General features: G+C 39.8%; 3 protein-coding genes across 3 annotated transcripts in view; 2 read left to right on the forward strand and 1 right to left on the reverse strand.

Moving 5' to 3' along the window:
• The first annotated feature begins 6,085 nt into the window (after positions 1-6,085).
• LOC107750622 (basic proline-rich protein-like) lies at positions 6,086-11,022 on the forward strand. The gene is made up of 16 exons (XM_016566112.1): positions 6,086-6,122; positions 6,817-6,939; positions 7,178-7,348; positions 7,503-7,578; positions 7,619-7,644; positions 7,800-7,970; positions 8,123-8,296; positions 8,449-8,622; positions 8,775-8,948; positions 9,101-9,274; positions 9,427-9,600; positions 9,753-9,926; positions 10,079-10,252; positions 10,405-10,578; positions 10,731-10,904; positions 11,015-11,022. Exons 1-16 carry the CDS (start codon positions 6,086-6,088, stop codon positions 11,020-11,022), a joined length of 2,178 nt encoding a protein of 725 aa, XP_016421598.1.
• LOC107750656 (phospholipid scramblase 2-like) lies at positions 10,869-14,745 on the forward strand. The gene is made up of 9 exons (XM_016566149.1): positions 10,869-10,904; positions 11,083-11,226; positions 11,488-11,637; positions 11,907-11,971; positions 12,058-12,100; positions 12,269-12,468; positions 13,412-13,570; positions 13,668-13,829; positions 14,065-14,745. Exons 2-9 carry the CDS (start codon positions 11,088-11,090, stop codon positions 14,122-14,124), a joined length of 978 nt encoding a protein of 325 aa, XP_016421635.1. The 5' UTR covers positions 10,869-10,904; positions 11,083-11,087; the 3' UTR covers positions 14,125-14,745.
• Positions 14,746-19,102: 4,357 nt separating this feature from the next.
• LOC107750657 (activated CDC42 kinase 1-like) overlaps positions 19,103-23,356 on the reverse strand; it is a 10,778-nt gene continuing 6,524 nt past the window's right edge. Inside the window, exons 9-14 of the mRNA XM_016566150.1 lie at positions 22,212-22,306; positions 21,361-21,570; positions 21,180-21,244; positions 20,233-20,744; positions 19,661-19,756; positions 19,103-19,561 (exon numbers count right to left, since the gene is read on the reverse strand). Coding sequence (XP_016421636.1) covers positions 19,391-19,561; positions 19,661-19,756; positions 20,233-20,744; positions 21,180-21,244; positions 21,361-21,570; positions 22,212-22,306 — 1,149 coding nt within the window. The 3' untranslated portion in view covers positions 19,103-19,390. The remainder of the gene's footprint in view (positions 19,562-19,660; positions 19,757-20,232; positions 20,745-21,179; positions 21,245-21,360; positions 21,571-22,211; positions 22,307-23,356) is intronic.

Here is a 23,356-nt window from a genome sequence, read left to right on the forward strand (position 1 = left end):
TATCTTTCCAGTGCTGATGCCGCGCGCTCTCCTATTGCGGTCTTTGATCTTGAAATGAACTAATAATTAATTAAATGCAGCGCTTATCTTTTTATTTCGTTGACGTGAACTCCGTTAAATTTAAATATAGCGCGGGAATTGAAGATCAGATTTATATATCCGTTTTGCGACGACACATTTATGTGGCCAAGTGTAAATGGAAACGTTTTAACAAATCAGATAGATATCCGATCAGACAAAATGCATGAAGTGACCAGGTGTAAACAGCCCCTGTAACTACTCATAGAACTCCAATAGTAGTGCAAGTCAGCCATACATTTTTTTTTGTTTTAACCAACCCACTTAAAGCCGGGCTCACACTACAGGAGTTTTAAAATCCTAACCGATTATGAAATCAGGTTGCAGCACACACATAAGGAGAATCTTTGCAGATTATCTTCCCTCAAATCTTAAACATGCACACACTACAAGATTCGAACATCATGGGGCATCACACACTACAAGATATTATTAAGATTATCTTGCCAGAGGGAGCGCCTCACGTGATCGCAAGATTCGATCTGTGAACGCCTCACATTACCAGATAATCCGCGCCGAACATCGGGAGCGATCGAGGGGCTCGACAAGATTTTTGCTTCGATTCTTGGGAGGGGGGAATCGGGGCGAAATCCGAACATCGGGAGCGATCGAGGGGCTCGACAAGATTTTTGCTTCGATTCTTGGGAGGGGGAAATCGGGGCTAAATCGGGCTAAAAATCCTGTAGTGTGAGCCAGGCTTAAGTCTCCACATCTGCAGTCCTAGAGAGCGCATCCGCCACCACATTGTCTTTACCACGGATGTGCTGGAGATTAAGGTTATAGCCTACTCCTGGGCCTTCATTTATCAACAGTGCGTAGAAAAGGTTCTATATTTTGTCCTACGAATGAAATTTAGAATGTGCCTAAGTACAATAAAATCCGCATTCCAAACGTGCGCATGCAGTTCTTACTCACATGAGTAAGCAATCATTGTTGATAAATCCCACATAAGTAAGTACCATGCTCGTTCACGTTCACGGTCATTTGCATTCGGAAACGCCTCCAATGAACCATATATGGTGACAACACCTCCCTTTATAAATCACGTGAATGTATGTGTCCTCACCGAAATCATGGCAAAGAAAGCGGTATCGACTGAGAAGCCGTTCTGTGCTCTCACTCTCAGCGTGGTCTTTGAAAACGCGTTCTCTGCAGAGCCCATTGTTTGCCAAGTTTTCAAATAACGCAAGATAAGCCATTGCACAGTCTGAGACAAACATTTGTCACAACTGTCTTTTATAGGGTTTGACACCAGTTACACAACTTGTCTGTTTAAAACTAGACAAATGATAAATTTAATGTTTTATAATTAAAGGAAACACAGGACATAGCCTATGTGGATTGCTTAATGCATACTGTGACACTATTCGCTAGTGTCGCTATTCTACCACTAGATTCTCTGCGTAAGCATGCTCAGAGGTGTGCTTATATTTACACACATTTCTACGTATAAGTACAAGTTGGTAGATCCCACACTTTGCGTGAAACTGTTCTTACGCACACATCTGTGCGTACGCACTGTTGATAAATGAGGCCCCTGGACATTTAGGGCCCAGCACATCAAACGTTGATTGGAGTTGGACATGCGGGAGAGAAAGATCAATGGGTTATGGTCAGTGTACACATCGATAGGCATGGCACTACTTCCTAAGTAAACCTCAAAATGCTGAAGAGCTAACAGCAAGGCAAGGGCCTCCTTCTCAATCGTACTGTAGCGTTGTTGGCATTTCGAGAACTTCATAGAGAAGTAGCAGATGGGGTGGTCAATTCCACGGGAGTCCTCCTGCAGCAGGACTGCTCCAGCACCGGCATCTATTTGGAGTTTGAAAGGCAGGTCAAAATTAGGGGCAGACAACACTGGTGCATGGCAAATGAGATCTTTTGCGGCCTTAAAAAGCATTATCACACTTGGTGCTCCACTTAAAACTCTTGGTAGTACTGAGAAGGTCGATAAGAGGTGACACAACAGTGGAGAAATTACAGCAGAAACCCTGGTAGTACCCATTCATAGCTAAAAATTGGCGTAGCTCACGTTTGTTACTGGGTGTAGGAAACTCAAGTATGGCAGCAACCTTAGCCTCAACTGGCTTGACACAACCCTGGCCAACTCGTTTTCACAGATAAGTTACCACAGCTTTACCTATCTCACATTTGGCAAGATTCAAGGTTAGGGAGGCAGCAGCAAGGCGACTGAATACTAACTTCAAAGTTTTTACATGATCTTCCCAGGTTTTTGAATAGAGGACTACATCTAGGTACGCGTTGCAATTCAGCACTCCTGTCAAGACCACCTGCATAAGGCGCTGGAAGGTAGCAGGTGCATTTCGCATGCCGGAAGCTAAAACCTGATATTGTAGGAAGTGTTCAGGAGTGACAAACGCGGAAATCTCAGATGCACGTAGAGTTAGGGGCACTTGCCAATAACCCTTCAACAGGTCTAATTTGTGACATATCTGGCAGAGCCTACTCTGTCAACACAGTCTTCCAACCGAGGCAGTGGAAAGGAGTCAGGTTTCGTTAAGGAGTTAACTTTACGATAGTCGGTACAGAAGCAATAGGAGCCGTCGGATTTAGGCACTAATAAACAGGGCGAACTCCATGGACTCTGACTATGCACCGCTAGCCCATGCTGCAGCATGTACTCAACCTCAGATTATGTCACGCTTTCTAGGGTTTATTCTATAGCAGTGTTGCCAGACGTACGATAATTATCGTATTTGTACGATAATTTAGACCTCTGTACGATGTACGATCAATAATGAAAAAAATCCCATAATGTATGATAATTTCAGAATTTTGTGAAATTCAAATGGTGGTCGTTGTAATCATAGGGCTTCTTCTATACTAATTCATCTAGCTATGGATCCTACGTCTTCCGCGCCCTGCTTTTAAACGAGCACTATGTTGTGGTCCAGTACCGCCGCTCCCTATATGCAGAGTACGCAGTGTAGGGCACCAACTCCCGGGCTCGCACCTCATGTTTATGGCTGAATGCAAATGATCATAATTGATGGACAACTATGCCGTGAAAAGACATCAGCAATCCGGCACTGAGAAAAGAAAAAGAAAAAAGATGAATCCCGTGTATCACTTTCAGGCCTACATTCATAATCCTGTGAAACTTTTTTGGATGTTGACGTTAATAACGTGTTTTAATGTATTCTAATATTCTAATATTCTCTCTGACTTTCCATGTTCCCTTACAAAAATTAGCCATTACATATTATTACAAATGCTTGCAAAGGGAGCCAAAGGCCTGGTAACTGCTGCTGTTTCACTTACTGGACGATCAAATCCTTTAATATTGACCAAACATTTAATTAAAATATCCACTTAATCTTTAATTTTTGGCCACCTTTTTGCAAAAGAAATACGACAGCCTCAATTTCTTCAACAAAAACATGTGGACATCACAACCCTTACAAAAAATTAACCATGGTTTTATCGTAGTAAAACTACATTTTCTTTTGCGTGATTTCTGAATGCTTGAGACTAAAATCAATCAGACAACTGTATTAATAAAATAATAGCCATAGGTAACTGTCTGGTGCTACAATTGTAATTTGTAAATAATACAATATAATTACAATTTGTTTATTTATTTACTTTTATATTTTTTTTTATTAAAGTTCTGCAGCAGTTAGGAGTGTGAATGACATAATTCATGTCACTGAGCTTTTCTTTGACTTCATATGGGCCCAAGTATTTAGCTCGAAACACAGAACCTGGAAGAAAACAATGACACTATCACCCGGTTGAAAACCACGGTTCACACTTCTCTTATTGTAGTGGTTCATTTTTGACTGAGCTGTAACCAAGTGTTCTCTAGCAAGTTCGCAGGCCTTATACAATTGCTCACGAACAGTGCTAACATAGTCAAGTACAGTCACAGGCGAAGAGTCTTTAGCTAATAACTGCTCACTTAGCAACTTCAAAGGACCACGCACAGTGTGGCCGAAAACAAGATCAGCCGAACTAAACCCAAGACTCTCTTGCTCTGCTTCACGGGCAGCAAATATAAGGTATGGAAGACCCTCAGCCCAATCCTTCCCATTGGCTATGCAGTAGGAGGATACTGATTTAAGGGTTTGATAAAATCTTTCAAGCGCCCTGCGACTCAGGGTGGTACGCGCTTGAAAGCTGATGTTTAACCCCTAACTCAGGTCAGTTTGCACAACACGGGGCAGACCGAAGGTGGGGCAGAACTTCACCAACTCTTTAATGATGACTTTGGATTTAATCGAGCGTAAAGGAATCACTTCTAGGAAACGTGTGGCGGTACACATGATTGTTAGAATATATTAGTGTCCTGACTTAGATTTGGGCACCGGACCCACACAGTCAACAAGGAGTTGCTCAAAAGGTTCTCTCATAACCGGTATTGGCTGCAGAGGCGCAACTGGTATATTTTTGTTGGGTTTCCCGGCCAATTGACATACAGGACACAATCTACAAAAGTTAGATACATCAGATTTTAATCCGGGCCAATTAAAGTACCGTGAAACTCGGTGAAAGGTTTTTGTGACACCCAAGTGTCCTGACAGCAAATGTTTGTGAGCCAGTTTTAACACCTGCTCTCTGTAACCAGCTGACAATACAATTTGGAAGAATTCTTGCGCCTCCACCTGCGCATGAGCACCGTATCTTCCCAGAAATAAGCTACCTTAGCATTAGACACTTGACTAAGAGGAACAGCAGCTTCAATGCATTTTACCAATGAGGGGTCTAATTTCTGTGCAGCAGCCAATTGCTCCTTACCAACCTTTAAAAGGAAATGTAACTGCACTGTCGCTGTTAGGGCGAACTTCTGGCTCTACTGGTATCTTATCTTCCACAAATTCGTCATGCGACACCAAAAATGATTCAGAGAGATCCTCCATGTCTCTGAATTTAGATGATTGAGCATGAGTCACAATGCATGCAGGGAAAGCTGAAGGAAATTGACGTGCTAGGTCAGGTTGCTCACACACGCTAGGGTTATGGACCACAATTGGTCGGGGAAACACTTCACCCCCTGCGAGGTCATTTCCCAGAATAACGCCCACCCCCTCGACAGGAAGCTGTGAACGTACACCAAGTTTTACAGTACCTGTTACGAGGTCTGATTTCAAGTAGACATTGTGAAGAGGAACGTTTATACACTCCATTCCAGTTCCACATATAAGCACGTCTGTACCAGAGTAAGTCTCGGTAGACCGGGGCAATAACTCCTCTAAAATAAATGACTGAACTGACCCAGTGTCTCTCAAAATGGTGACAGGTTTACTCTCAGAATCAACTGAGTGAGACACGTAGCCAGTCAGGAGGAAAGGCTGATAGGATGTAGCGGTTGTGTGGCTTTTCTCAAATGCGGGGTGTACGAATGCAACACTTTTAGATTTGGAAGCGGGATTCTTTTGCTTCCATGCCTTACAGTCAGAAATTAAGTGACTGGGATCAAGACAATAAAAGCAAGCTCGCTTATCACTTAAAGCATTTTTACGGCGCACCCTCGACTGGGCCTCACCTTTGCCAGTGCGTGAGAAAACACGTGTCGCTTCCCTATCAGATACTTCGCAAACGGAAGGGGATACATTAACACGACGTGCGGGGGGGAACATTCCGATGCATCAACACGAACTCATCGGCCAAAACCACGGCATCGGAAAGGGTTGCAACTTTCTGCTCATTTATGACAAAATATATCAAATGGACAACAACATTTTCCGGAATACAACTTTTGAAGTCCTCCAGCAAGAACAGCTCTTGAAAAAGGGTTTTCTTCCTCGCGAACTCGACAAACGCCTGTTTGCCCGTTTTCACATGTGATCTAAATTTTTGACGGTATGCCTCGGGCACCAACTCGAATGCTCTCAGAACGGCAGATTTTACTACATCATAGTCAAGCGACTGATCTATTGGTAAGGTGGAGCAAACCTCTTGCGCTTTACCAGAAAGACTGCACTGCAACAAAAGGGCCCACACATCTTTTGGCCACCGTAATTTCATAGCAACCCGTTCAAAGGCAATGGAATACGAATCCACTTCTGCTTCTCTAAATGGGGGTACAAGTTTAAGATACTTGCCAACATCAAAATCCGGCTCAGAAGTTGCATTATCAGTAATTTGAGGTACAACAACAGCAGGTGAAGTCACGGGAGATAAAGCAGAGGAGAGTCTAGAGCGAGGCATAGGAACTGGTTTTCGATTTAATTCCTGAGCACGCAAATCTAACTGATGCATCTTAATATCCCTATCTGCTTGTGCCTCTATAGCACAAAGCCTGATCTTTTGCCCTTCACACTCCTGCTTTTTTATAAGGAGGTCCAACTCCTTCAACTTGACAGCTAACTAATGGCGCTTTTCCACTGCGTGGTACGACTCGGCTCGGTACGGCTCAGTACGGCACGGCACGGCCGAGAGACTCAGTCACCAGCCCAGGAAGAACCTCACTTGCCACAGCTTCTGCGGTGATCCCAGGTTACTTTGAAATCATTCTGAGGTTAAATACATATTTAAAATCATAACAAGAAAATGTAACTAGTTACTCCCCAACACTGTGTATATCTAAGTGTTTCTAATTTTCTAAAGTCGGAAGGAAATTAAATTTAGCAACATGATAGTTAGGCTGTACTAAATTTACTTTGCTGTTATTTAGTAATCCAGATTACATACACAAATAATTCAAATAGTGTTTTAAACAGATGAATATTTGATACTATACTAACTGGAAAGTTTAAGATTTTCACTCTCTTTAAGGTCCTGATCTGGCTCCTCCACCTGCCGGGCTTCAGCCAGAGAATCAACCACCTCCAGTTCAGCCCGTCATGAATCCGTCTGTTCCAATTAATGCAGTGCCTTACATGATTCAGCCGTATAAAGGTAAACATACAATACATTTATATATCTGAGTGATACATAACATTTAGATGTTCAAATGTGTAACTAAAAGGCTCTGCTTTTCAAAATAGACAATGAAAGTTTATATTTTCAAATATAATACATATCTCATCAATACAAATGCTTGCACATAAAGAAGAAATGTTATGTTACTATACTAACTTGAATCTTAGAACATTCAAGGTTTTCACTTTCACTCTCAATTTTTGTCTTAAACTAGGCTATCCAGTCCAGAGGTACCTTCCAAATGCCATACCTCAGACAGCAGGACCTGGACCGGTTCCTCTAGCCGCGGGGCTAGAGCCACAGAATCAACCACTTCCGGTTCAGCCAGTCATGAATCTGCCTGGTCCAAGTAATCCAGTACCTCACCAGGTTCAGTCATACACAGGTAAACATAGAATGTTTGAGAAGTTTGTAAAATTTAGATGTTTAAATGTTCTAAAAAAAAACATTATTATTGGAATGCATAAGGAAATGAACGAGATTATTAAATCTAAAAAGTTCATGGTTTTCACACTTTATTGATTATTGTCTTAAAGTAGGCTACCCAATCCAAAATTACCCTCCAAGTGCCATACCTCAGACAGCAGGACCTGGACCGGTTCCTCCAGCCGCGGGGCTAGAGCCACAGAATCAACCACTTCTGGTCTGGTCCAAGACCTCACCAGGTTCAGTCATACACAGGTAAACATAGAATGTTTGAGAAGTTTGTAAAATTTGTAAAATTTAATGTTCTAAAAAAAAACATTATTATTGGAATGTCATAAGGAAATGAACGAGATTATTAAATCTAAAAAGTTCATGGTTTTCACACTTTATTGATTATTGTCTTAAAGTAGGCTACCCAATCCAAAATTACCCTCCAAGTGCCATACCTCAGACAGCAGGACCTGGACCGGTTCCTCCAGCCGCGGGGCTAGAGCCACAGAATCAACCACTTCTGGTTCAGACAGTCATGAATCTGCCTGGTCCAAGTAATCCAGTACCTCACCAGGTTCAGTCATACACAGGTAAACATAGAATGTTTGAGAAGTTTGTAAAATTTAGATGTTTAAATGTTCTAAAAAAAAACATTATTATTGGAATGTCATAAGGAAATGAACGAGATTATTAAATCTAAAAAGTTCATGGTTTTCACACTTTATTGATTATTGTCTTAAAGTAGGCTACCCAATCCAAAATTACCCTCCAAGTGCCATACCTCAGACAGCAGGACCTGGACCGGTTCCTCCAGCCGCGGGGCTAGAGCCACAGAATCAACCACTTCTGGTTCAGACAGTCATGAATCTGCCTGGTCCAAGTAATCCAGTACCTCACCAGGTTCAGTCATACACAGGTAAACATAGAATGTTTGAGAAGTTTGTAAAATTTAGATGTTTAAATGTTCTAAAAAAAAACATTATTATTGGAATGTCATAAGGAAATGAACGAGATTATTAAATCTAAAAAGTTCATGGTTTTCACACTTTATTGATTATTGTCTTAAAGTAGGCTACCCAATCCAAAATTACCCTCCAAGTGCCATACCTCAGACAGCAGGACCTGGACCGGTTCCTCCAGCCGCGGGGCTAGAGCCACAGAATCAACCACTTCTGGTTCAGACAGTCATGAATCTGCCTGGTCCAAGTAATCCAGTACCTCACCAGGTTCAGTCATACACAGGTAAACATAGAATGTTTGAGAAGTTTGTAAAATTTAGATGTTTAAATGTTCTAAAAAAAAACATTATTATTGGAATGTCATAAGGAAATGAACGAGATTATTAAATCTAAAAAGTTCATGGTTTTCACACTTTATTGATTATTGTCTTAAAGTAGGCTACCCAATCCAAAATTACCCTCCAAGTGCCATACCTCAGACAGCAGGACCTGGACCGGTTCCTCTAGCCGCGGGGCTAGAGCCACAGAATCAACCACTTCTGGTTCAGACAGTCATGAATCTGCCTGGTCCAAGTAATCCAGTACCTCACCAGGTTCAGTCATACACAGGTAAACATAGAATGTTTGAGAAGTTTGTAAAATTTAGATGTTTAAATGTTCTAAAAAAAAACATTATTATTGGAATGTCATAAGGAAATGAACGAGATTATTAAATCTAAAAAGTTCATGGTTTTCACACTTTATTGATTATTGTCTTAAAGTAGGCTACCCAATCCAAAATTACCCTCCAAGTGCCATACCTCAGACAGCAGGACCTGGACCGGTTCCTCCAGCCGCGGGGCTAGAGCCACAGAATCAACCACTTCTGGTTCAGACAGTCATGAATCTGCCTGGTCCAAGTAATCCAGTACCTCACCAGGTTCAGTCATACACAGGTAAACATAGAATGTTTGAGAAGTTTGTAAAATTTAGATGTTTAAATGTTCTAAAAAAAAACATTATTATTGGAATGTCATAAGGAAATGAACGAGATTATTAAATCTAAAAAGTTCATGGTTTTCACACTTTATTGATTATTGTCTTAAAGTAGGCTACCCAATCCAAAATTACCCTCCAAGTGCCATACCTCAGACAGCAGGACCTGGACCGGTTCCTCCAGCCGCGGGGCTAGAGCCACAGAATCAACCACTTCTGGTTCAGACAGTCATGAATCTGCCTGGTCCAAGTAATCCAGTACCTCACCAGGTTCAGTCATACACAGGTAAACATAGAATGTTTGAGAAGTTTGTAAAATTTAGATGTTTAAATGTTCTAAAAAAAAACATTATTATTGGAATGTCATAAGGAAATGAACGAGATTATTAAATCTAAAAAGTTCATGGTTTTCACACTTTATTGATTATTGTCTTAAAGTAGGCTACCCAATCCAAAATTACCCTCCAAGTGCCATACCTCAGACAGCAGGACCTGGACCGGTTCCTCCAGCCGCGGGGCTAGAGCCACAGAATCAACCACTTCTGGTTCAGACAGTCATGAATCTGCCTGGTCCAAGTAATCCAGTACCTCACCAGGTTCAGTCATACACAGGTAAACATAGAATGTTTGAGAAGTTTGTAAAATTTAGATGTTTAAATGTTCTAAAAAAAAACATTATTATTGGAATGTCATAAGGAAATGAACGAGATTATTAAATCTAAAAAGTTCATGGTTTTCACACTTTATTGATTATTGTCTTAAAGTAGGCTACCCAATCCAAAATTACCCTCCAAGTGCCATACCTCAGACAGCAGGACCTGGACCGGTTCCTCCAGCCGCGGGGCTAGAGCCACAGAATCAACCACTTCTGGTTCAGACAGTCATGAATCTGCCTGGTCCAAGTAATCCAGTACCTCACCAGGTTCAGTCATACACAGGTAAACATAGAATGTTTGAGAAGTTTGTAAAATTTAGATGTTTAAATGTTCTAAAAAAAAACATTATTATTGGAATGTCATAAGGAAATGAACGAGATTATTAAATCTAAAAAGTTCATGGTTTTCACACTTTATTGATTATTGTCTTAAAGTAGGCTACCCAATCCAAAATTACCCTCCAAGTGCCATACCTCAGACAGCAGGACCTGGACCGGTTCCTCCAGCCGCGGGGCTAGAGCCACAGAATCAACCACTTCTGGTTCAGACAGTCATGAATCTGCCTGGTCCAAGTAATCCAGTACCTCACCAGGTTCAGTCATACACAGGTAAACATAGAATGTTTGAGAAGTTTGTAAAATTTAGATGTTTAAATGTTCTAAAAAAAAACATTATTATTGGAATGTCATAAGGAAATGAACGAGATTATTAAATCTAAAAAGTTCATGGTTTTCACACTTTATTGATTATTGTCTTAAAGTAGGCTACCCAATCCAAAATTACTTACCCTCCACCATACCTCAGACAGCAGGACCTGGACCGGTTCCTCCAGCCGCGGGGCTAGAGCCACAGAATCAACCACTTCCGGTTCAGACAGTCATGAATCCGTCTAGTCCAAGTAACTCAGCACCTCACCAGGTTCAGTCATACACAGGTAATAATAATTATAATAATAATAATAATAATAATAAAAGTATTTGAGAAATTTGAAGTATTTGGATATTGAAATGATATAAAAACGTTATTATTGGTCAAATTTACTAGATTATTAAAACTAAAACTGTCATGGTTTTCTCACATTGTTGATTATTGTCTTAAACTTGGCTATCCAGTCCAAATGCCTCAGCCAGGACAGCACATATCAGCATATCCTGTGCAACGTTATGGTGTACCTGAGCAGGTTCCTCCACCTGCAGGGCTCCAGTCAGGCAATCATCCACCTCCAGTTCAGACAGTCAGGAATCAGTCTAGTCCAGGTAATCCAGCACCACACCAGATTCAGGCATATGCAGGTAAAAAGAATAAATGTGTATGTGAATGATATATTTAGATGTTCACATGTTCAACTAAAACAATGGCCTTTTTCTCATATACAATAAAAGTTAACATTTTCAAATGTACTTTGTTGTCTCTTTTTTTGTCAGTTCAATCAATGATCTAGGAACACGGGAGAACATCAATACAAATAAGGACGCAAATCAATAAAATAAAAAATGTTGATTATTGTCTTAAACTAGGTCATCCCGTCCAAAACAACCTTTCAAATCCCATGCCTCAGTCAGAAGTCATAGAACTTCAGTCAGTGAATCAACCACCTCCAGTTCAGTCAGTCTTGACACAGTCTGATCCAAGCAGCCCAGCACTTCACCAAGCTCAGCCATATGCAGGTAAGCATAGTGTGTTCTATAATATTTAGATATGCAAATGTTGCTTCTTTTAAAGTTGGAAGCAAATTAGGCTTAACAACATACAATTAAATCAGTTATGAACAAGCTAAACAGCTCAACTTGTACTTCTCAAAACAGACTATTAATTTAATAGTTTCCTATGTAGGCTACTTTGTTGAATAGTGTGGATGTACTTAATGAACATTAATGCTGTAGACAATGAAAGGCTAATGATGGTGTATCTCCATCCTCCTCACAAACGTCTCTAGCACCTGCAGTTCCTCCACCAGTTCTACTTTTTGGAGTACCACCCGGTCTCGAGTACTTCACTCAGGTGGGCCTTATCTGTCTCGTTCTATCAATACTTCTTTCTGGAAGTGTGATGTCTGGTTACTACCTGTTATTTTTTGTGCATTTCAGATCGACCAGATACTTATTCACCAAAAAATAGAGTGTATAGAGAGTGAGTCTTCTTCTCCTAGTCCCTTCTTGTTTGTTTTTTATTAAGTATGTTAGAGCACTGCCAATGCTTGAAAGCATTTCTGTTAACACTCTAAAATATTGCATACTTTCACTGTTTAAACCTAAGAGATATTTTAATCTGGCAATCTTTGATCATACTTGTCTACAGTATTAACTGGCTTTGAGACTAACAACCAGTATGAGATCAAGAACAGCATCGGGCAAGAGATCTACCACGCCAAAGAAGACAGTGACTGCTTTATACGCAATTTCTTTGGTCCAGCACACGGTTTTAAAATGCATATTAAGGACAGCATGGACCAAGAGGTCATTCAGTTGCACAGACCAATGCGCTGCTTCCTGCAAGAGGTAGAACAGACTTTATCTTGTCAAGGCTAATATATCAGCTAAATAAAACATTTTAACACAAATGTTGAAAGGAGTTCCAACATGCTGCATGGGCTTCAGACCAAAAAATAGTCAATCTTTGACCTAGAATGATTGACAATTGACAATTTACGTAATTGCTTATTAAAGATTTGCATAGTTTAGCTTTTATCAACGGTCACAACTATGTGCTGTAACGAAGGGATGTTCATAATCTACAACAAGAGATTCAATTCTCACAAACCTATATATATAGTATATCCTATATATATATATAAAAATGACTGATGGTTTAGTGAGGGATTGAGCTGCTCACAAGCAAGTTTGAAGCTGTTTCATTAATCTTTTTGGTTGACTCTTTAAAAAAAAAAAAAAACTTTGTTGACACAATTTTGCTTTTTTCCCCTAATTCTGCAGTCAAAGGTTGAGGATAGCAATTTGAAGGGGTAATTTCAAACTAATCTTGCTAGAATATGATATGATTTAGTTGTTGAGTTTTGAAGAACATGCTTGCAAGCAGCTGTGCAGTGATTTGAGCTTATTCTATTTATGGGACAGTGGTACGGGGGTTAAACTGATTTAGCATGAGATGGAAAGTGCTCTATTTTTAGCAGTGTGTTTACAGTACATGCTTCTTAGGCACGTGTCTATCATGTGTCTATCACTATTTGAGTTATTCGATTCACTATTTAATATTCCATACTCTAGAACTTTTTGCAGTTACTCTTTTTTAAATGTACACTTAAATTGGAGAGGATGTAGCATTCCTATTAGAAATGTGGAAACTGCTATAAATTTCTATTCGGTGCTCTTGAAGCACCTGTCACTCCAAGGTGCCTTATAAATGAGGTTGTCTGCTTATTGCACATTTTTTGACATACTTTATTTTGTTGTTTATTAATTGATGTGCATTTTCCACCCTCAGATTGAGGTACAGGCTCCCCCTGGAGTAATCATAGGCTATGTGAAACAGGAGTGGTCCTTTTTACCAAAATTCACCATCCTGGGCCCCAATAATGAGGTACTACTGAAGATCCAGGGACCCTTCCTTCCATTCAAATGCTGTGGTGACATAGACTTTGAGGTAACGTTTATTTCAGGCAAGATAAGTTTAAAGGTGTTTAGCATTTGATGTTAGGATTACACATGTCTTTTGCACCACTAAGAAGGTCTGTCTTTAGGTTAAAGGCATTATTGGTGAACAGTCTTTTGGTCGAATCACAAAACAACGGAGTGGTTTATTAAAGAAATGCATCAGTGATGCCAGCAACTTTTGTATCCAGTTCCCTCTGGACATGGATGTTAAAATGAAGGCTGTACTTTTGGGTGCTTGCCTCTTTATTGTGAGTATTAAGCCAATGATTTCAGCGATTCACAGAATATTGTATGCTAGGAAAGTTCATTCATAGCTGATATTTTTAGCTGTTTTGAAAATGATTTAGACAAGGCACTATATATTTTGAAATTACATCAGTTAAGAAAATATCAACAGCATACAGTTGTATTAAAATATATAGCATTATAGTAATGATTCTTGTTTGGAATGATCTCTTTTTCTCTTTCCTTTTCTTCTTACAGGACATCATGTTCTTTGACAAAGGTGGACATTTATTTCTAAAATTATTAAGGGCATCATGAAATGCCTTCCTTTTTTTTCTTTTTCTTTTTTAAAGAGTGTCTACATTTATAATATCCTGTCTCTGAGAGGCCAGTATGGAGTCTGTAAGGATTAATAAGGACCTGGAGCAAATCCCAGTTTTGCATATGCAGATGATTTGATGAGTCTGCTTTCCATTTGAGGGAGTTTGCTTTTCAGAGAACTGCTTTTCTCTCCTCCCATAGCAGAAACAGTCATATGCAGGCGGTTTGAGTGAGAGTGTGGTATGGTCTGAATGACAGTATACATACTACTAATGCCGTCATAGAGAAAAATGCAAAACAGGCAGGCAACCTTTGTCAAGATGGAGAAACCTACACACTTCAATGGACTCGTGGGGACCTCATCTGTTCCTTGGAATGGAATATTCTTCAGTTCTACTTTCCTTTTTAGTGAATTTTAGTGCTTTCAGCACACATGCACTGTTAGGAAAATATTGAACAGTGTTTTCCACAACCTTGTAGTTTTATTTGTACAGCACAAATGAACCAAATGTACTGCCATTCGGCTGTAACTCTTCAAAATGTCAGTTTCTGATGATGTCAGCACTATTTTTTAGCTCTCGTACTCGTATTTAGCTCTAGACAAAACTGACAATCATATACTGCTACTGTGCAAATATAAATATAGTCAATTAAACATTCTTTTGATTTGTTGTTACTTGTGCATTTTTCAGGTTTCACATTCATAGGATTACTTCTGCCGAACAAGAAACTAAAATGTGTTGAAATGTAGGCTTATTTTAAAACATGTACACACATTGTAACAATATTAGACCTGTTCAATATTTACTGTTACAAATTGGACTTTCACAACAAAATCACCAAGGAACTAATGTCTAATGTTTACCACAACTTACTATAAACCATCATAAAGAAAGTTTTGAAGCAGTATCTCTTTTTAAATTAAGAAAGGTACTCTTTAAAAACAGGGAAAAAGATTAGCCTTTTATGCCCACCAAAATGAAAGGTTAAATGCACATTTAACCATGCAATCAGGACCCAGTAGAATCATGTTAGACAGTCAAGGGCATAAGAAGTCAACAAGATATACTTGTTCTTGTCCAACCTGTTTACTTGCATTACAACCCCTTTACCAGATTTTGCAGTCTTAAAGGTTAAATGCAGTCTGCAAATTGGTGATGTTCTTGTAAAGTAAAAAATGTTACTAATAATATCCAAATTCTCCAGGAAAATGGCACAAAAAAGTAAAAAAAAAACTAAACTAAATAATTTATTTGACTTTAACTTTTTTTAATGGTAGGCTACTTACAAAACACAGTTATATATATTTTAGTTATTTGAGCCCTCATTATGAATGAAAAGAGTAAAAAAAAAAAAGAACTCAGAAATAACTTCTGTAGCATTCACTTTCGCTTTCTTTAGTATACACCATTTTTTTATTTGGCTCCAGCTTTCAGCCATCTGGTTCCACGATATTGAACATGATACTAAATACAGAGATCTAATCCTCACTGATGTGTACTTAACTTTGAAGAGTAAATACACTTACATTCCCTTTTATGCTGTTGTTCCTATACTGTGAAATAAATATTATTAAAATAAAAAATTTAAAAACATGAAATATTTTTATCTAAGGGACAAAATAAATAGTACTTCAGCAGACTAAACACATAAATGCACGTCCATATCTTTATTGATAAAATAGTTCCAGAAGAGGCTACAGGGAACAGACTACTTTTCATTAGAGACAAAATACTAAATTATAGGCCCATGTGTATATTAAATATTGTCTTCCATCTTTTGTTGATCCTGGATCAACATTACTGTCCAAAAATATAGACTAAACCTAATCCCTACCCCTAAACCTAACCCTACCCAGAATTTATTCCTAAAATTAGTGTGAAATGATAGCTGATTAACAAGGGTGTAGAAGCACCTAACCCTGATAGTTATGGAGCTCATAATATGTCAAAACTATTTGAATTTGAATTGTGTAAATTCAAAAAGTGTAATTTAACAAAACTGAATTTTATGTGTCATTTAACATAGTTCTGAATTAGATTTTTTTTTAAACTTGAATATTGAACATTTGAAATTTAACACAACTGAATTTTTTATGGTAGTTTTTTTTTTTTTAATAGACATGTATTTTCAAACAGCGGATTTTTTGTTCTGAACGAGTTTTGCCAGTTTGTCACAAATGCAGACATGGTTTTATGTTTACAAGGTGCGATGCAAGGCAACGCGTAAAAAGACAGTATAAGTCATTATAATCCTCGTGAAAACATGATAATACGTCGTGGCCACGAGATATTTATTTTTTGGGAACATCATATTAACTCGTGGGAGCATGATAATATGTCGTGGCTACGAGATCATTTTGTCGAGATAATCATATGGAGATTATGACATCCAGGAATCGCCGTGCGGCTGCCGCTTTCTCTCGTAGTGGAAATGTTTTGTGCAGTCTTGGGGCAGACATTGCCATAGTTACTGTCACGATCACCAACTGGAGTGCCCATGAGCTCCACCAGTGGGCACTCCATCCCTGACTTTTGCCATTCACCCTGGACTACATTCCCCATAATCCTTTGCCGGACTCATCATCTATTGCATCACCTGTCACTCATTAGATCTCATCATCAGTTCACAGCTGTCTCACATTAGAAGGATGATCTTCCAGAGCCTGCTGATCTTCCAGAGCCTGAGTCATGTCAAGTCACAGCTGATCATCCAGAGTCTCATCACGTCATAGCTGTCATCCCGAGCCACACAGACTCATCGCTCCCGAGCCAGGCAGACTCAGTGTTCTCAAGCCTGCCGGCAGCTACTCACTCCAGTTCCCCAGGCATAGCACAGTCAGTCTTGGAGATAGATAATGTACTCTCTGTCCTGCCAGTTATGGCTACGGCCATTCTCTGTGTTTGGGCTGCACACACCACCGTAGTTTCCCCAGAGGTTGCAGCTTCCACTGCAGAACCTCCCGAGGTGGTGGCGCCCACTCTAGTCCCTAAGTTTACCCCAGAACCCTCTCCAGTCTTTGAATCTGATCCAGAGCCTGCTCCAGTCCCAGAGCCCGCTTCTGACTCAGAGCCCGCTCCAGTCCCAGAGCCTGCTCCAGTACTTGAATTTATCCCCAAGCCGGTTCTAGTTCCAGAATCCATTTCTGAGTCTGCTCCAGAGTTCACCCCAGCTCATGCGTCCGCTCCGGCCTATGAGTCTGATCCAGAGTCCGCTCTAATCTCAGAATCCATTCCCGAGTCTGTTCCTGTCCTCGAATCCACTTCTGAGCTTACTCTGGTCCCTGAGTCCACTCCAGCTCCCCCAGAGTTGGCAACTTTTGTTGCAGAACCTTTCATGATGGTGACATCCGCTTCTGCTCCTCCTAAAACAGCAGGGGCACTCATCCCCAATCTCTTGGTTTTCCCTGGCGCCTCCATTCCAACCTCATACAATATTTCTGAACTCCCTGTGTTTAATGAAGCTCCTGTTGCTATTGTTTCAGAACCTCCAGAGGTGGCGGCATTCGCTGCAGAACCTCCAGAGGTGGCGGCGTTCGCTGCAGATCCTCCAGTGGTGGTGTTGTCCACTTCCGCGCCTCTTAAGATGGGGGTGTCCACTTATGAACGCTTTGTCTGCTCTGGTGGTCATCGGCTCCGCCTTGGCCCTCTGCTCTGCTGGCTCCGCCTTGGCCCTCTGCTGCACCGGCTCCACCCTGGCTCTCTGCTCTGCCAGCTCCGCCTTGGTCCTCTGCTCCGCTGGCTCCACCCTGGCTCTCTGCTCCGCTGGCTCCACCCTGGCTCTCTGCTCTGCTGGCTCCGCCTTGGCCCTCTGCTCCGCCGGCTCCACCCTGGCTCTCTGCTCTGCCGGCTCCGCCTTGGCCCTCTGCTCTGCTGGCTCCGCCTTGGCCCTCTGCTGCACCGGCTCCACCCTGGCTCTCTGCTCTGCCAGCTCCGCCTTGGTCCTCTGCTCCGCCGGCTCCACCCTGGCTCTCTGCTCCGCTGGCTTACAGTTACAAACAACAAGGTCTCATTTGATTTTACTAAAAATAAACAAAAAATAACGGAAATTCAGTATGTGTTATTTGCTATTTATCATTTCATGGGACTATGACTAGCGTAGTTGTCATATCAGACACAGTTAACAATGACATTTTACACGTAGCCTAATTGTATTTTTACCTGGCAAACCAACTCGCACACGCATGCTCTGGATTTTTTTTATTTTTTTTATTTATATCTCTGTAAAATATTTTTTGATGGATCATCCAATGGGAATTCCATTAGGCTACATTTTAAATGATCATCATGTTTTCAACACTACCGACATGAGCTCAGTGAAAGGTGCCTACAAGCACCTGGAATCCAATATTGTCTGCTCAAATGCCTCGGTCTGGTTGTGTTTTGAAGACAACTATGTTTCCTTAAATAATAGTCCCAGTCCCACTATACAGCAGACATATTGATAGCAGAATGTAAGTAGCTACATTTATAACGCATTGAAAGACTGAGATCTGTCAAACATATGTGTAACTATGACACACTGTGGTTGTTTTGGGTACAGCAAAACAACCTAGTTTCTCTCTCCTTCTCTTTGGGGACTTTTCACTTCTTTTCACTTGCATGTCCCATTAGAGTTGATGTAACTTCACAGAACATTTATTTGCACAGGGTTAGCTATAAAACTGAATAAACAGTATTGATAAGTTTCTGAAGACGTTTTCATTTCAATTCATATGTAAGCATTTTACGTGTCTCACTTTGTCTTTGCAATAAATATACCCGTTTGTGCCTTGACATTGTTACCTGGAGTCAACCTGGAGAAACTGAGCCATATCTTTATGGTAAATATTCAGCATGTTATTTTCCATAACCTGTTGTGTTTTAACTTCTAATAATGTATGAAAATCAGAAAACAAACAAATAAAAATGCATGTTTTATTTTATTAAACAGATACAAATATTTATAACACTTTGTATTTACAAATTCATCATATACATTTACACAGTTTTGCTGAATTTAACACATTTAACATTTTAACAAACCTAATTTATATACAAAAACTGCAAACTAACAATAGTCACAATGGCAACTAGAATGTCATTCTGCATTTAAAAAGAATGATTATGCTGTCTTTCCAAACAAATAACTGATGTCACAAATGTATTAATTAAGCACATAATACAGAGTCACTATAGATAGTTTCACATTGGAGGTGGATGGAAACTTCAGGGTGAAATCCTCAATAATTATGAACCATCTTACGAGTTAACATTGTCTTGCATTAAACTCTTTCTCCTCTTCTATCCAGCGCAGTTCTGTCTCTGTCTCTGTCTCTATCTCTGTCTTGTCGTATGATGTAACGTCCTGCCAGCTGCAGGTCCCACTTGTAGCGGGCAAGGATTTTTTGACATTCCTCACGAGAGCTCTGAGTCATGTAATACAGCTGGTCTGTCTAATGATGTAATGGAAAAACAAAAGAATAAGTACAAGTAATGCGATGAATTAATTGAAATGATTTACATTGAATAAACAAGGGTTCATTCTCTATTACCTTAAGCTGCTGCTCCGCCCGTACAGGATTCCAGTCACTGCGATACAGAGCTTTCTGAACCTGCTCAATGGTCACTCCATGTACTGCCTCCTGAACCTGATGACCAATCAGCATTTAACATATCAGCAACAGCATTAAATAGGAACTGTATTATTAAAAAAATGTTAGCAAAAATACAGTAAAAACACTATAATTGTGAAATATTATTGCAATTTAAATGAACAGTTTTCTATTTTGTGAAATGAGCATGTGTGTGTGTGTGTGCTTGTTTATGCTACATTGTGGGGACCAGCCTGCAGTCTCCACGAGGGAAAAAAAATGATTAAAAATAGTAAATGATGTTTATCTGAAAGTGTAACAATGTAAACAGGTTTTCTGTAAGGGGTAGGTTTAGGGTTAGGGGATAAAAAATATAATTTGGTCAGTATAAAAGTAATAGAAGTCTATGGAATGTCCCCACAATTCACAGAAACAAACGTGTGTGTGTGTGTCAGTCTATTCTACTGTTATAAGTACTGAAAACACTTTTACAAGGCAAAGCAAAGTTGTTGGATCTGAGGAAATCTGCATACTTGCGCTATGACCGCTTCCTTGTTAACTTGTGGCGGATACCTCTCCTTTGCCTTCTCCCGCTCTCTTTCTTTCTCTTTCTCTTGCTCTTTGTCTCTCTCCTTCTCTTTCTCAGGGCCATCATCTAACTGAGGGCTTGACTTGGCCAGATGTGCCATCCTGGCAAGGTTGCTATTCCCTAAACACTGCTGCTGTGGTTGGAACTGGAACTGGAACTGTAGCTGTGAATGAGTTTGAGGGGCCCAGCCCGCTGGGTTTACTGGTCTCCGATCCTGGGTCATCATCTGGGGTTTGACGCATTTGAAGCCAGTGTTTGGTGGGCTGATGCATTTGAAGCTGGGGGGTGGTGGCCGTGCAGGTGGGATGACAATAGCATCACTAAACCTGCGTGGATCTTGCATTAAATTGCACTGCATGAGTCTGCGTGGGTCGGCTCTCTGAGCTGCATTCCCACCAGGACCTCGACCTTTGTCCTGTGGACCACCAAGGACAGACTCCAGACTCCTTGAGATGCCTGAAGATTGAAAGTAAGACACAGAACGTGACTGGATACATTATCACGTGGTCCTCCAGAAATCATTCTAACATGCTGATTTGGTGCTCAAGGAACATTTATTATTATCATCATGTTGAAAACAGTTGTGCTACTTCAATTGTTTGTGGAATTCGTGATTTTTATTAGGATTCAGGATTCTTTGATGAATTGAAAGTTCATTTGAAACAGAAATCTTCTGTAACAATGTAAAAGTCTTCACAGTTACTTTTGATCAATTTAATGCATCCCTTATTGAATTAAAAAATGTTTTTTAAAGAAATCCTGCTGACCTCTAACTTTTGAATGTTAGTGTATGTGTACAAGACAATAACCTCTTTTATATTAAATTCAGGCCTTGAATAATGCTCAAATGATAGTGTGTGAAGTTTGTTACAGTATATTTTAAGTCCTTACCTGCCATTTTCGTCAGATTGGAGCCTTCCTTCTCTCTTGATAATGGAATCCTCCAACGTCTGGAGCTTAAAAGTACACAGAAATTGGCAAAAGTCACACACACACACAGTCTAATTCGAGTGACAACTGCTTAGTGAATTCAAAGCTTATAGTTTATAACTTAATTTAAAAAGTCACTCACTCATCTATTCGTTCTGGGTTGCCCCAGCTGCGTGCTTGGTCCGTGTCTCCATGGCCAGTGTGCTGTAGACTGCCTTTAACAGGGGAAGAGATCAGAGCCGGACCAGGCGCAGGAACTGCTACTGTGAGAGCCGGGGCAGCCAATGCAGGGGGAAACCAGCCAACACTTAGAGTTCTCTGGTTTTGGCCCTTCCACTCACACATTTCCAGCCTACAATAAAACACAAGAGCATAAAAGTACAGAGATCAAAGGGCAGTCATTTTTACCGTTTCTGAGGATCACCACAAAGCCCTATTTAGCAATCTCTACTTTTTACTTTACAAATAAATTTAGACAGATAATCTACAGCTCCTTTGCATTTTTGACCATTTTTGGTCTGTGTGCTCTACATTTGTGCTCCAAAATTCAGTCTATTGTTAAATCTATATTCAATCTGCTATTTGAATTCTATAAAATGTCACTAAAGTTTACGTAAAACTGGACAAAGTAATTGGTACCTAGTCAATCCGAATCTGTTCTTTCATTTTTTTTCTAAACGTGAGCTTGAGGTAGGTTGAGCTATGAATTGAATTCTACTAAGTCAAAGGGAGGGAAGGCAGGTTAATAATTACCCACAACCTTTATCAGAGTGAGAGTCAGCAAAGATTTATTGGCATGACTGATAACAACTTTTAACAATGCCAAGGGTATAAGGTAAGGAAACTGACAATATAGAAAATTTATGTTAAAATTAATAAAAAAGTAAATGAAAATAAAGGGAGAAATAGAAGAAAGAAAAATCTAATTGAAATGAAAATTAAATGAATTTTTTTCATTCCTTTATCTTGATTGCCCTCAAACCCCTGTCTTACCCATGATCTATTACAGTCACTAGATCATTCGCCTGTAGAGTGAGTTTTCTGAGCTCTGTGAAGTCTTTCACTGCTCGAAGCTCCATAGGCTGAGCCTGAAAAATACATTAAAAAGAAAGAGAGAGGAATGTGAGCTAAAAAATAGATTCTGTGTGTATCATTCATTAATTATAGTACATGTACACAATTAACACACTGTGCTAAGACTGGGGAAAATGCTCCTGGTTTTAGATAAGCTTTTTTGTAATATCTATAGCACAAGAGGTACACTTGTACTATACGATTTTTTTAATGCTTTTGAAAGAAGTGTCTTATGCTCTTATGCCTTTATTTGATCAGAAATACAGTAAAACAGCCATTTTGTTAATTACAATATAAAATAACTTTTTTGTGTTTTAATATAATTTAAAATGTAATGTATTCCTGTAATGGCAAAGCTGAATTTTCAGCAGCCATTACTCCAGTCTTCAGTGTAACACGATCATTCGGAAATCGTTCTAATATGCTGATTTGGTGCTCAATAAACATTTCTTATTGAAAAAAAGTCTTACTGACCCCAAAGTTTTAAATGTTATTCTAATGAATATTAATGAGATTAATGAGAGGCAGAGCTTTAAAGGGGTCCTATTATGCTTTTTCACTTTTTGAATTTTAGTCAGTGTGTAGTGTGTATGTTTGGGCATAAAAAAGATCTTCAAACTTACAAATCTCAAAGTCCACTCCAAAGGGAGATATTTCGTTTTTTAAAAATCCCTTTTCAAGAACTACAACTACTCGTTTGGACTACAGCCTTTGTTTTCGGGGTTTTGTGATGTCACAAAGCGGTCCATTAGAATATCATTAATAATTCCCACCTACGGAAATTCGAATGGTTGTGGGGTGGGGAGGGGCGAGGTTAGAACCATACAGTCTATGGTAAGGACGCATGGTTGAGTGCATCAGACAAGATGACGACGAAGAAGAAGTGCTGCTGTAGCATCAAGTTTTCGCAAGTTATTACACATGCACCTGAATAATTATGTATGTAAATATGTATGTTACAATTATGAAAACGTTTTTATAATAAATTGCTGACAGTACAATACTGGACAATGATGTAATCTGCAGAATTTACACTTCAATTATGAGACTACAGTGTTTCCCAT

This window comes from Sinocyclocheilus rhinocerous, unplaced genomic scaffold (genome assembly GCF_001515625.1).
Source record: "Sinocyclocheilus rhinocerous isolate Xijiao unplaced genomic scaffold, SAMN03320098_v1.1 scaffold19, whole genome shotgun sequence".
NCBI lineage: Eukaryota > Metazoa > Chordata > Actinopteri > Cypriniformes > Cyprinidae > Sinocyclocheilus > Sinocyclocheilus rhinocerous.